The 14,216-nt window shown below is 58.6% G+C and overlaps 1 protein-coding gene across 1 annotated transcript; it reads right to left on the bottom strand.

Annotated features, from left to right (window-relative positions):
* Window positions 1–1,433: 1,433 nt before the first annotated feature.
* On the bottom strand, window positions 1,434–12,721 carry B4GALT7 (beta-1,4-galactosyltransferase 7). The gene is made up of 6 exons (XM_032425406.1): window positions 12,586–12,721; window positions 8,723–9,085; window positions 5,962–6,187; window positions 4,860–4,943; window positions 4,482–4,586; window positions 1,434–4,106 (listed from the first exon to the last, which is right to left on the bottom strand). Exons 1-6 carry the CDS (start codon window positions 12,633–12,635, stop codon window positions 3,951–3,953), a joined length of 984 nt encoding a protein of 327 aa, XP_032281297.1. The 5' UTR covers window positions 12,636–12,721; the 3' UTR covers window positions 1,434–3,950.
* Window positions 12,722–14,216: the final 1,495 nt, after the last annotated feature.

The raw sequence follows: 14,216 nt of genomic DNA, 5'->3' as shown, positions 1-14,216 counted from the left end.
TATTTCTATTTACATATTACATAATCCCATATATAGAAAATCCTAAAGAATGCACACACACACACACACACACACACACACAAATTATTCAAGCTAAAAATGAGGGGCACCTGGGTGGCTCAGTGAGCTGAGCATCTGACTCTTGGTTTTGGCTCAGGCCATGAGCTCAGCACTGAATCTGATTGAGAATCTCTCTCTCTCTCCCTCTGCCCCTCCCCCTGCTTGTGCACTTTCTCTTTCTCTCTAAAATAAATAAATAAATCTTAGGAAAAAAAACCCATAAACCCAGTTGTAGTATTAAGGGGCTTATAATGAATAATAAGACACCCATTTCACCTTTACGGCTCTCAATGATTTCCAGAACTGAGGACAAGAGACCAAATATTATAACCAAAGATGCTCCCATTGCTCTTATTACTGAGGGAATGCCAAGGGTTTTTATGAGCTGTGAGCCAGGAACCATGGATGGAGACCAAATATATGAGAAGAAATATCTTTTGGTCATCTGAATGACCAAATATATATTTCTGACAAATCATAATATCCCAAGCCCTTAACATACAAGTCATAGTTATTTTAAATTTCCTATCTGTAATTCCAAACTCTGTGTCATATCTGAGTTTGGTTCTGATTCTTGCTCTCTTTTCTTCAGTCTGTTTTTTTTTTTTCTTGCCTTTTAGCAAGGCTTGTAATGCATGATTTATTAGCTAAAGGGACTGATACAGACCTTTAACGTCAAGTTTGATGTTAGTCTGGCTAGGAGTTGGTTCGGTTTAATGGTTCCTGTAGCTTTAGGTGCCAGTGGCCTTAAGTTCTTCTAGTGTCCTTGTTTGTTTGGCCTCAGTCTGGCTTCATCATGTCTTGTTCAGCCTAAGCTCTCCCTCCCCCAGACTCCATCCTCCAACCCCCGGACCGGCAGGGTGTTAGATCCCAAAGGATATTTCTATAACACAGACCCAACCATATGTCTCCCTGCTCAGAAACTCTCCCCTGCTTGAAACCCCTGCGCCCATGGAATAATGTACATGTTGCTCAGTGTGGCCTTCCCAGGTCCTCAGGGGTCACCTTAGCCTTCCCTCTCCTGCCCACCTCCCCCGACTCCTACACCGCATCAGGGTACCAGGGACACCCTGAACTGCTTCCGGGTCCCTCAACATGACACGCTGTCCCCGGTGTGTTTCTGCCTTGCCCTTGTTGATCCCTCTGGAACTCTTCCCATCGGGACTGCAATGTGGCTTCACTAGCGAGATCCTGCCTTTTGGGGGAGGCCTTCCCCAAGCCCCTGGTACATTCCTCGGGCAGAATGCCATGCTGTGGATGCCGCCGATGTCCCAAGGGACCTCTCCAACAGGCAAACCCCCACCTTACCCCAGGGAGAGGAGGCAAGGGGCAGACACTGTGGATCGCCCCCCTGGCTCTGCTTTTGTCCCAGAGGTGGGAGGGGCACCAGACAGCATTGACCAGCCCTCCCACAGGCCCCCTCCGGCTGGGGAGAGGAGGAGGGAAGGTCTGGAAGGAAAGGAACATCTGTCTCTTGCCACCTGCTGTACAGGCCAGGGATGAAGGAATCGGGCTCTCAAGTCGGAGTCTTGGGGTCCAAATCCCAAGCTCCACCAGGCTCTCTGACCTCAGCAGGCTACTTACCGCTCTATGCTTCATCCTCCTCGTCTATAGAACAGGTGAATAATCAGGACCTAGCTTAGGTAAAGACAGGCTTCATGAGAGAATGCAACGGCAAGACTTCTGTATGTGGTTAATGCCCACTGACGGCTAGGTGCTATTCTAGCCACCATGTTGGTCAAATGCCACCCAGCTACGTCCTGGGTCCACTTCCTCCACGTCCTGGCCGGCAAGACAAGGATGTCAGCTCCCCTAGTGGAGCAGGCAACCAAGGTGCCGAGCTGTCTGCTTCCTCCCCGAGCCAACCACCGCTCAATGCCCCCCTCCTCCTCTGCTGGAGGGGTGGGGGGCGGTGAGGTGGGGAGGCCCCGGCTGGAGAAGCAGGGAGGCTGCACATTCAGGCTGCATCAGGCCTGGCCTGGGGTGCCTATGGGCTCCTGGAAGGTGGTGGCGTGGCCATGCTTGGGGGGGGGGGGTAGGGGGCCTCCCCCAGCCAAGGCAGCTGGTCCTGCTTCATTCTACTCCTTCCATGCAGGTGGCAAGGAGGGAGCTCCCTATTCTTGTGGGTCTTGCTACGTGCTACGTGAGTACCGAGCTGGGGGCTCTGATGGCACGTCCAGTCTCGCCAACTCCAGAAGTTGGCGTTCTGCCTCCATGTTATAGAAGTCCAAGATGATGCAGCCAGGGTTGTCCAGAGACTGGCCCACAGGGAGCGCTTCACTCCCCTCTCCTGGGTCTCAAGTTGACCAAGTCCCTCCCACTGCCCTTGCACCATCATCGCCCTGTGCTCGCCCCTCACCAGGCTGAGTGAAGCTGAACTGCTGAAAGAGGTCACTTTAGGATAACAAGGACTCTCTGTTAGACATCTGAATAGTTACATTGTACTCACACTGCGCTCAGGTGATGCAGTGCACAACCCCCACAACTGTACACGGCGGCCCTGAGATCATCCTCAGAGGGGTAGTCTTTTTGGAGCACAGCTGTTGAATCCACCCTCCTGAACTCTGGGACTTCACTCCCTTCTTCTGGCATTTCAGGTGTCCTGTTTATTGCTAAACAAACCAACCTTCTCTGGTCCCAAGACTCTCCTGACTTCTGGCCCAAATCTTTGGCAGTCAGATGCCTTGAAGGAGTGATCTACCTTGCAGAGCCCCTCACCTCCCACTCTCATTGGCCCCAGGCTTCCTTGCAGGTAATTCCTCCAAGGTCACTCCCCAATTCCATGGTCTCCCATGGCTCCCCTCCTTTGCTTCTCCTGGACATCGTGTGATCAGTGCTAATCTGCCCTCATGCTGTGGGAACAACTCAGGATTCTCCTGCTTCTCGTCTTCTTCCTCCCACCTCAGAAATGTGGTCTTCCCACCTCGAGCTACGACCAGGTCCTTGCCGGCACCTTCTGCCTACCCTGAGTCCGGGCCTGTGGATCTACGTCTGTCCATCCCAGTGTGGCAGGATGAAGCCCCCCCCCCAACCCCAGAGTCGGAGCCCATCAGAGCCCAGGGGGACCAGACTGCCCAGAAGGGCAGTGAAGCCTGGAGGGCTGTGGGAGGTGGCAGGAACCTTGCCCTTCGTCCGGCTTCTCTCCCACCTGACCTTCCCCTGGCTTTGGTGTCCCCAGCCCTGTCCCAACCCCTTGCCAGCTCATCACTAAGGGAGGTGCCATCTTTTGCCCCATCTCCCTCCGCTTGGTCACAGGCGACAAACTGGTGGTCCACAACACGTTTTGTCTAGCCCACCATCCTTTTCTGAAGTTTCAATTAGTTGCTAGCGTTTAAAAAGTACCCGATTTCACATAAGAATCCAGAATTCTAGTTTCTTTTGAAAAAATCAGAAGATCCGGCAACACGGGGCCCACATTCCTGCACAGTTGACACCCAGCGGGAGCTGGCCTCCACAGGTTCCCTTCCTGTGGGACTTGCATGCCGGTTTCTGCAGTTCCAACCTTCTGGATCACCTGGCCACCGATGTCCACCGCCTGGCTTCTGCCCGAGGTGGTCCAGGGGAAGGAACCAAAAGCCCTCAGGTCTAAGTGCACCAAGGCGGGCAGAACAGGGCAAGCGGGAAGGGGGTGGGCAGTCCCAGGTGGGAGCCGCGTTCCAGCCTCTCTCCATCGCTGTTCATTGCTAGCAGCGTCCCGGGCACCCAAGGGTGTCCTGTCCCGGCTCCAGCCTGCCCCGGGGGGGCCGGGCTGCTGCAAGCGGGTGGCTTGCTAGCCGCTGCTTTGGGCCCCTCCACATCCTACTGGAGTCGGGCCCCGGTCCTGAGGCTTTGTCCTGAGCCTGAGGAGCTGTGTGGCCTGTGGGCACAGGCTTCCTTACTGACCCGCCAGCTCAGCCAAATGTGCACCAGGGGGTGGCGGCCTTGTCACAGTCCAACAGGATGTTGAGGACAGTGCAGGGGGCCCCGCCCACCGACAGGGCGGTGCGGGAATCCACGCGGTACTTCACGGTGCTCAGGCCGCCCTCCCGGTCTACCTTGAACTGCTCCTGGGAAGGGAAGGGGGAGAGGGCATGTACTCAGGGCTGTGTGGCTGTCCCCAGCAGCACCACGGCAGTAAGCAGGAGAGCCGATGCACTGATATGGCAGGGTGCGGGATGGTGGTCCCTGTGTCACAGGTCTGCCTGGGAGTCGGCACCTACAGCGGAGCCCCTCCCCTGCTCCCCGCCTGCCCAGGCCCTGAGGTCTCGGCTGGCCCACGGCACCCAGGTGCTCATGGCAGCCCCCAGAGTGGGGACTGCGCTGGGCCAAGCAGGGGAGGACAGGGCCATCTGGGCCCAAGGAGAGCTTGGTGGTAAGGCTTGGCCCTGTTGCTTTCCCCATGTCACCACCTATGCGTCCCCAATCAGGGGACCAGTCAGCACCTGTTTTTGAGCAGCGATGCGCTTCTGGTCCCTCTTCCGCCAGGCTGGGTCATGCAGGTGGTGAAATGTCTTGTACCCAGTTGTGATTCCCGAGGGGCGGAAAAGCTAAGAAGGCCAAAGGAAGGTGGGTCAGGCCGCCCTCCCGGAGCTCTGACCCTCACTGCTAGTCTTCCGGGGTCCACCCGCCTGCCACGGGCCACAGGCCACAGGCAGGGGCCTGCACTGCCACTCGGCAGGAGAAAGGGGTGCTCATCTGGGGCAGGGCAGGGGTGGCCATCTCCAAGCCCCAGGAATCTCATCTGAGCCAGAGAAGGGAACCTCAGGGCAGCCACAATGGCTGAGGAGAGGGGGAGTCCTTGGGGGGGGGGGGGGCATTACCTGCAGCCCGGCCCCTTTGATGCGGCGATAGAACTCGTCATCTTCGCGGCCCCAGCCCCAGAAGCGGTTGGACATCCCGTTGCACTAACACAGAGACAGGGAGCGTCACTTGCCCCATCCTCCCAGGGGTGCTCCCTGGTCTCCTACCACTTGGGAGTCGGCCAAGGCCCCCTGTTCCTCCCCCCCCCCCCCCCCCCCCGGGGGGGGGGGACGGGCCCCCCCCCCCCCCCCCCCCCCCCCCCCCCCCGCCCCCGGGGAGGTTTGAATGGACACCCAGTTCCCGCTGCCGAGCACCGCAGCCCAGTCCCTCTGCCTGTTCTAATGGGGCCCTGAACTTGTGTGAGATGACTGGTTTCTCAAAAAAGTCTGGCTGGCGGGAGAGCACCTCTCCGGGGAGCTGGTGATGGGCAGAAGTGCCGGCTCGTGCTTGACTTCTGCCTGCCCCATGCCCCCGCTTCTCCCCGGGAGGCTCTGCCCTGGTCTCTCCCTGGGGGGACGGGGACAGCTGGGCTCTGCCGCAGCACCTTTGTCTGCCACCCGACCTGGAGCTTCATTTACATAAAGCTGGCTTCAGCCACAGCCTGAAGAGAGGTGCAGCAGACGGAGGTCTGAGTCACTTGGTCCTCCCCGCCCCCCCACCTCCAGCCAAGCCCCTGACTCCGGGGTGGGCCCCTGACTCAAGTCAGGCCAATCAAGAGGCAGCAAGCGCAGTTCTGGGACTCCTGTCTGGGTTGCTGGGGAAGGTACTTCATCTTCCACTGAACCTGGGCCTAGGTGGACGGGGGGCACAGCTCCAAGCACCCCGCACCTCGAATGTCTGAAAATAAATCCACTCTGCGGAGAAAGCCGAGCTGAGAGATGGCGGGGGAGATGGTGTCGGGGGACCCTTGTCTGAGAGGCTGGGCCAGCCACACCTGAAGCCAGACCCTCCCCCGGCCCCGCCCAGACCCGTCCAGTCTGAGAGCCAAGGAACCGGCCCCCCTCCCACCCCCCGTGTTCTGTTCTGAAGCCAGCTGGTACCGGGGCTCCCTAACCGAGTCTCCCACGTGGCTGTCTGCTCCCGGGCTCCCGCAGGCGGGCGCCCCCTGGCTCTGGGCCTCACCAGCTGGTAGTGCTGCTTGGAGAGCAGCAGGATGCCGCCCACGTAGGTCTTGTAGTGGTAGAGCGGGTGGAGCTCCGGGGAGGCCACGTGGAAGGGCCCGGCCTCGGGAAATCCGTAATCCAGCTCCTCATTGAGGGGCAGCAGGTCCACGTCGTGCATGGCGATGTAGTCCGTGCTGTTGCTGGTCTCCAGGAAGCCCACGTTGATGAGGGCCGCGCGGTTGAACCTGTGCAGGGGGGTGGCCGAGGCTGAGCGAGCGGGCGGGCGGGGCGGGGCGGGGCTTGCTCTCCCCCCGACGGTGAGCAGGAGGCTGTCCTCCGCAGCACCCGGCCTGGCGCCCCACGCCGCCTTCCCTGGGAGGGCTGCCCGGCTGCATGCCCCCCCCCCCCCCCCGGCTCCGCTCACACAGGTCTACCGAACCCCTACCATGTGCCGGAAACCGCCCGGATCACTGCAGTGCCCGCACTGAGAAATCAAAGCCCTGCCTTCTGGGAGCTGACATGCTTACAAGGGAGAAAAATAAGTATGTGCCCAGACCCCGGCGAGCCCTGCGAAGGAAAGAACAGCTGGGCGAGGAGGGGGGAGCCCGCTGGGGGGCGGGGCGGTGTTCTTTCAGACAGGGGGGATGGGGGGGCAGGGTAACAGAGTGGCAGGGGAGGGGAGTGGAGGGGATGGGGCTCCGAGCAGAGGTGAAAGCAACCGCCAAGGCCTGAGGCAGGAGCAGAGGGACCGAGGAGGGCTTAAGGGATGCGGTGGGGGGGGGGGGCTGGCAGGTTGGGACTGTGACCCGCAGGAAGACGCAAGAGCCACCGCAGGGCTCGGAGCAGGGGCAGGACGTGCTGTGACTTGGTGTGTAACGGGGTCACGGCAGTTGGGGTGTTGGGAAGAGACGGGAGGATCAGGGGCGGGAGCAGGCAGTCGGGTTGGGAGGCTCCTACACTCATTTAGGCAGGAGACAGTTGTGATTTAGCTCAGGGGGGCGGTGAGAAGGGGGCAAGTTCTAGATGTATTCTGAGGGTCCGGATGCACCGCGTGAGGGAGAGAGGGGTTGAGAATGATTCTGAGGCTTTCTGGCCTGAGCAAGCAGAAGCGAGGAGGGGGCAGCTCCTGAAATGGGGAAGGGGGGGCGGGTGGGAAATCAGAAATGCTGTTTTGATCATGTTAAGCCTGGGCTGCCCGACATCCCCAGAAGGAGGGTGACGCAGGTGGTTGCACGAGTGGGTCTGGCGGTCAGAATATGGGGGGGGTGGTCAGCAGGGTACGGGCAGGGTTTAGCGCCGTGAGACCGACCAAAAACCCCCAGGGAGTGACTGGAGCCAGAAAAGAGGACGCTGAGGCGCTGAGCCCCAAGAGCACCACGTTGAGAGGTCAGGGAGGGGAGGCTTCGGGGCACGGTGGTGGGCTCACTGGGGCTCACTGGGGCTTACTGGTGGTATCGGCGAGAGCTGCCTCCGTGTCATGACGGGGGTAAACGTCAGAGCGGAGCAGGTTCCAGAGAGCGTGAGGGGAGAGAGGGAGGTTTTGCTACAAAGGGGAGCAGAGAAATGGTGATGGGAGGTCACGGGGTCTTGTCTTCTTTAGATGGGCGCTATCTCAGTGGGCGTGCTGCTGCGAGTGCCCGTTGGTGCGGGCGAGAAAGGAGCCATGGCTGGAGCCACGTCCTTGAGCAGCACAGCGAGAAGGGGATCAGGGCCCGAGCGGAGGGGCTGGGACAAGGCATTCCTGGCACAGTGGGCGCCTAGGCCCCCGCTGGTGGGCACCGGGGCGGGTTCTCTTCCAGCTGGTTCTGTTTCCTCACACAGGAAGCAAAGTAATCAGCCGAGGCTGAGGAGGAGGATGGAGAGGAAAGAGGGGGCAGAGCTGCATCAGAGAGCCGAGAGGCAGCAGGCCAGAGGAGCACGGGGCTCCAGGCAGGCCCTCCACTGCCAGGAAGACCAGCCACCTCTCCAGCCACATCCTGCGGCCCAGGGGCCGAGGGACTGATGCTACTGGTGGACCGTGGAATCCAAGCTGGGGGAAGAGACAGTGAGGACCAGGAGGGGTGGGCTGTGAAAACTGGGGCAACTGTGGCCTAAAGGGCCAGGTGGGGCCCCAGAGCCTTTGGACCTGTCTCCCAGCGGAGTGAGCAGCTTCGAAGCTGTGGTCTTGACCCGCCCTTCCCCGAACACCCACAGCCAATCCACTAGAAAGCTCCTCCCCACCACATCTCCCACAGAGGCAAGAGACCCTCACCTCCGACCACCCAGCACCCCTCTGGTGTCCAGGTAAAAGCTATTCCTCATACAGGAGCTGTGGTCATCTTTGCAAAATGGGTATTGGGGCACCTGGGGGGGTGCTCAGGTGGTTAAGTGTCCGACTCTTGGTTTCGGCTCAGGTGGTGGTCTCAGGGTGATAAGATCGAGCCCCACGTCAGGCTCTGTGCTCAGCGGGGAGTCTGCTTGGGATTCTCTCTCTCCCTCTGCCCCTCCCACCTGCTCACTCTTTCTGTCTCTCAAATAAATAAACAAATCTTTTTTAAAAAAGATAGATCAGGACCTTCCTTAGCCCCAAATCCTCCCCTCAAATTCCCGTCACACCAGCGAGAAGGGTCTACTGCTCCCCCCTGCCCCGCCGCCACCACTGCTCCCCAGGGATTGGGGGGGCTTTCACAGGCCAGAGACCCCCCCTGGCATGGGACTCCTGTGGGAAAAGGAGGAGCCCGAGGGGCCGGGGCAAGGTGAGGCCCTGGAGAGGGGCTGCTGAATCAGGAGGCCGCCCCTACCTGAAGTGGTCCACCTGGTTGAGCACGTAGATGTGGTGTTGGATCTTCTTCCTGCTCAGGAAGCGGTGCATGTGGGGCACAAAGACCAGGAGCTCCTCAAAGCGCTCGCGGAAGGGCACTAGCACGGCCAGGCGGTGGGGGCCCCAGGATGAGTCTTCTTCCCAGTGCTCAGGAGGTGGCTCGGGGGGGCAGGACCGGGGTGGGCCCGGGGTCTCCTGCCCTTGTCCCCGGGCTGCCCGGGCCACATCACCGGAGCAGCTGAGCTGCAGCCAGAGCAGGGAGAGGAAGCCCAGTAAGAGACAGGCAACGAAGAGGTGGAAGACGGAGCACTTCCGGGGGAGGCCGCCGGGGAGCAACCTGGACCTGGGACAAGAGCAGGGACAGGGTCAGGAGGGCGGGTGGCACAGGGGGCCCTCTGACAGGCCCCTCCTCTGGCTTCCCCCGAAGTTGGGTACAAGGACCGGTCTGCCCCAAGCGCCTGGGAGTTAGTGCAGAAGCCAACACTTGAATGCTTTTGTTCATGCTGCTACCTCGCATCAGAATCCTGCTCACTGCTCTGGGCCCAGCCTCTGTCACGCCACCTCCAGGAAGCCCTCCGTCCCCGGGGCAGAGCTGCCCCAGTTTCTTCACACACCCTTACTTTCTGTGAGTGAGTCCAGGTCAGACCAAGAGCTGCTGCAGGACAGGGATGAGACTCCTTGTGCCTTGTACCTGCCCCTCCCCAGGACAATGGCTGGAGGTCCAAAGCCCGAGCCGACGGCAGGAGTGCTGCCTTAGAGATCCCATCCGCTGCCTTCCAACCCCGCTCCCCTGTCAGTTCACCCCCAGATGAAACCTTGGCTTCATCCTGCTTCTCACACCAGAAAGGCCCCCAAGGCAGGGGCCGGTGCCGATATCCGTCCAGGGAAGAGACTTGAGTTGACTCTGGGAAGATCGGATCTGCCCCCAAAACAACACAAGGCCCAAATGGCCAGTGGCAGTTCACTGAATGAGTCTCAAAGCTTCAGTCCAAGGGGCAGCCCATGCCACAAGAGATGAGAGACGGAAGAGGGAAAGAAGATGCAGGCCGGGAATGGAACCCAGGCTGGGTTTAGAAGCGGCCAGTGCCCCTGAATGGCCTGGACACTGAGGGAGTGCTCGGAGAGGCTGCTCTCTAGGTTAGGAAGGTGGGATTCACCTGATCCCTTTGCTGAGGATAGCAAAGGAGCTGAGCAACCTAAGAAAAAGCAAGCTTCCTCGATCTACTCCCCCTGCAATAACCTGCAAAACACTTGGCTTTATTGCCTTTAGGAGTCACCAGTTAGCTGGCAGGCGGCACAAATTCGACCTGAGTTGCTCCCTACCACTCACCCAGGGCACACGTGGGGTAACCCAGAGCTTCGCCACTCACCATAGTCCTTCCTGCTCCAGCCCTCACACAGTCCGCGGTGCCCTTCCTTATTTTATCTGCCTGGAAGCCCGCTGCTGATCCTCTGGGGCCAACGTCCCATGTCATGGCTGGCATGGTCCCTCTCCCTCAACTCCAACGCCAGGGCCCGCAGGGCCCTCCCCTCAACGTGGGCACAAACTGATAGAGCACTCCCTCCATGGCCTCTGGGCCTTCCCTCCTCGGAGCTCTTAGCGATCTGTAATCACTTGTGTCCCTGCTCGCTGTCTTCCCCCGCAGGTCATCAGTTTCTGCCTGCGGCCCCAGTTTAGACAGCAGAGGGCTTGCTAGGTGAGTCACGGGAAAGGTTCAAGCTGTCAAGGACATGCTTTAAGTCACACACCAGAGCCAGAGCAGCTCCTGACTTTCTCTAGAGCACAACCTGGAAGCCCGCAGCCCTGCAGCCAGGTCCCACACACAGCAGAGAGGTGGCCAGGTAAGACAGGGCTTCTGACTTACCCCCCATTGTCCTGTGGTAGGGCTCTCCGCTGGGGAGGAGCGGAGCCCAATCCTGCCAGTGGCTTGGGAAGGCTGGAACCTCTACAGATTCTCTCTCGCCCTCGGGACTCTTTCTGGGGGTGGGATGTAGACCGGGGATACGGACATGAAGAAACATCCCACCTTTGGGAAAAGAAGCAGTGACTGTTATCCGGGGGTGTGGCATGGCTTGGGCACTCTGTGCAACTTCACAGGCTGTTCCTTCAGTCCAGCTTCCCTTTCCAGGATCACGTTCTCATAGGCAATCCTATCCTTTGGGCTCTAAGGGCCCAAATCGCTGAGCAACTGAATTCAGAACCAAATCTCAATTCCTCAGGACAAGTGGACACTGAGAGCTCCTGGCGCCACCTGGTGGCAAACTCCAGATCCGCAGGCCCAGCAGCTCCCAGGCCCTGGGGCACCCTGCTCTGAGGGGCAGACCAGAGGAGGTCTTTTTGTCTCCCATCAGTCTGTGCCCAAGGCTAGAAAAGGCAGATTCAAATCGAGGCAGGCTGGCTCCAGAGCCAGCACTCTCGATTGCTACACTAGCCTGCATTGGTTGCATGGACCTTTGAACCCCCTGGGTCCAAAGCAGGAATTGACATGGGTAACTTTTTTTGGGAGCACAGGTATGTTCCAAAGGTTAATGGAAAGGGATCAGGAAATGGAACTTCTCCTCCATTACCTTTCCTCTCTTTCCTTACACAAATCTTAGTGATACAGGTTTGAATATCAGCTGCTCTGGTTAACAGCACTTCCCAACTGCAAAGGGACCTGTTAGACACGTCCTCTGTGCCAGGCACAGTGTCAAGAGCTTTACGGATGTGGTCTCTTTTAATCCTCATGCAGCCCTGCAGAGTAGATATTATGATCCCTGTTTCAGAGATGGAAAAGCTGAGGTCAGAAAGATTAAGTGATCTGTTCTGGGTCACATGGCTATTAAAGAGGATTGCCGCCCAGGGCTGACTCCACTGTCCAGGCTTTCCTTCTCTTATATTCCTGTCTTCCGACTTCAACACCAAGTCGGAAAAATCCCCCAAATGAAAGAGTTGTGCCCATTATATTTCATAATCTTTTGGCACCTGGCAAACTCAAGAGACATACAGGGAATGAGGTGTCATTCACTGGGTCTCCGGAGACCCGCTATCCGGTGTTCTGGGTGAGAAGAGTTTTGTGGGCACATCTTAAGAATGAAGTGTCAGTGTCCCCCCCAAATCTAGACAGGCAAATGACTGCCCTACCCTGATTCTGCTTTAGTGGAGAACATCACTAGCTAAGGTCTGGATCCAGCTCACACCTAACCCATGGAGCAGGTCCCACTCGAGTACAGCTGCACCGGAAATGAACCAGCATTACGTGTGCGGAGTGCCTAGTATGTGCCAGGCAGGGGCCTGCCAGGCACAGCATCCAGAGCTTCGGTCTGGTCGGAAAAGCTTCTGGGCGGTCAGCAAAGGCTGGGGAAGCGTGAGAGAGGGTAGGGTCTGAGGCTACATGGACGTGAAGGGGGGAAGCGGGAGACCAGAGACAAGGCAGAACGACCCTCAGGGGCCAGGGGCAGACAGAAAGACAGAGATCCAATGGGGAGAGGTCAATGGAGTCAGAGACCCGCACGAAGACAGACGCCAGTGGAGAAACACAGACACAAAGAGACCCACATGGAGTGACAGAGCCTCGCAAAGCGAGGGACAGAAATTCACAAGGGGAAGTCACCGGAGAAATACAGACCCGCGGAGGAACGGAGACCTGCGGAGCGACGGAGACCGCGAGACACAGAGACCCACACGGAGAGACGGCGACCCGGACCCAGAGAGAGAGACAGGGACCCACAAGGAGAACCACAGACCCTCAGGAAGCCCCGCAGACGGGGACGCGACGGCCTCGGGCTCCTAGATTCCGCGGGGCGGCCCGGAAAGGATCGGCACCCGGGAGGACGGGGCCCGGGCCGGCCGCCGCCGCTCACCTGCCATCCTCCCAGGGCAGCTGCGCCGCTTTTCTCCGGGAGGGGAACATCGTGGGGGGAGGTGGCGGCGCATGGGACTCGAGCTCCCAGCCCGGCCGGCCCGGCCTCCCGGGCCTACGCGGCGCCTCCGCCTCCCGCCCCGCCCCGGCCCGTCCGCCCCGCCTCCCGGTCCGCCGGGTCCGCCGTTCCAGCGGCGCCGTCCGCTCCCCCAAGCCGCCGCGTGAAAGGTTCCGCGTGCGAGGAACGCCCGAGCGCTCCCACCGCGGGACCGCTCAACTGCCCTGCCGGGGACCCGCTTGTTCTCCCGAGAAACAGAGAGCCCGGAGGGGGCTCAAGTCACTGGGCCGGTGCTAGACTTAGTTAGACTCCAGGCTTCCAAACCGGCGCTCTGGGATGACGATCCGCACCTTCCTCCTCTTCCCGGCCCCAGGTGGTGGCGCATTCTTCCTCCGCAACAAGCCAGGAGGGGGTCAAGGCCAGGCTCGGGGCTCAGCCTCGGGTCCAGCAGAGACCCCAGGCCCTAGGGGGCAAGGCACCATCCCCTTCCACCTGTTTCCTCACTTGCTTGGATAAATAGTCCCTGATCGACGTGGTTGCTTGGGTTGAAGGACAGGCCAACATACTTGGTAGAGTGCTGGGCACAGTCAACCCGATGTCAGTGACAGTTATTATGCAGGAGGGGGGCACTTTGTTGGAGTTGAGGTGAGCACTGAAGGGCGAGTATAAAACGAAGTTCTTATACTTATCTGCCCTGGCACAGTGGGAACTTACCCAGCTGGGCCAGCCTCCCACCTGGAAAAAGACAGCAACAGAGCTCGTGGGGCTTGATCTCCCCTGCTCTTAGGTAAATGTGAAGTTCCCTAATAAATAGCTAACATCTACTGAGTGCTTACTAGATGCCAGGCATGGTTCTAAATTCTTTACTCTGGTTCTCTCATTCAGTCCTTACAAGTAGTGTACTTGTGCCCACTTGAAAAACTGGGGCAGAGAGAGGCAATTCAGGGTGTAAACCAAGATACCTTGGTTGCACAGTTGCTGCTTCCTAAAGGACTTTACTGTCGGTGAGGAATTTAGTCACCCCAGCAGCCCCCTTTCTCCTTTAAACCCAGCATATACCCACCAGGGACCTCGCTGCTAAACTCTGCATTGCACTGCACCCTAGAACAGAGCCTTGGCAAATGCAGCCTAGGTTCGCTGATGACACAGGGGAGGCTGAGGCTGACCCCTGCAGAGACCAGTCTAGGAAGGCCAGTGACAGAAGCAGGGAGGTGGGACTGTGATCTGAAAGCACAAGCCCACCTCAAGGGGACAGCTGCGATTTGGTCCAGCTAATTGTCACATCAGAATGAAGCCCCACTAGCGTCAGATCTGATTTGTCTCAAGAAATCAGATTTCACATAAAATTTAATGTCAAATGGTGACACCCACAGTCATGTTGATAATCAGCACCATATATGATGGAATGAGACTGGCACATTTTTAGTCTTTCTTTCAAAAACTCAGAACTCCAGTCTAATCATGAAACAGCAGACAAATCCCAATTGAGGAACATTCTACAAAAAACCTGAACTGTACTCCTAAACTGTCAAGGTAATAATAAGCAAGGTAATTCTGAGAAACTGTCACAGCCA

Source organism: Phoca vitulina, unplaced genomic scaffold (assembly GCF_004348235.1).
Source record: "Phoca vitulina isolate PV1807 unplaced genomic scaffold, GSC_HSeal_1.0 scaffold32, whole genome shotgun sequence".
NCBI classification, from domain to species: Eukaryota; Metazoa; Chordata; class Mammalia; order Carnivora; family Phocidae; genus Phoca; species Phoca vitulina.
This window is presented reverse-complemented; position numbering and strand designations above follow the sequence as displayed.

What these genes read in the sequence shown, in the direction of transcription:
- B4GALT7 (XM_032425406.1), bottom strand. Translation starts at nt 12,635, where the DNA reads ATGTTCCCCTCCCGGAGAAAAGCGGCGCAGCTGCCCTGGGAGGATGGC. An exon ending in AACCAGGTGGACCACTTCAG is followed by an intron (nt 6,188 to 8,722) that starts GTAGGGGCGGCC and finishes CCCCCTGCACAG; the next exon opens with GTTCAACCGCGCGGCCCTCA. An exon ending in CCAAGCAGCACTACCAGCTG is followed by an intron (nt 4,944 to 5,961) that starts GTGAGGCCCAGA and finishes TCTCTGTGTTAG; the next exon opens with TGCAACGGGATGTCCAACCG.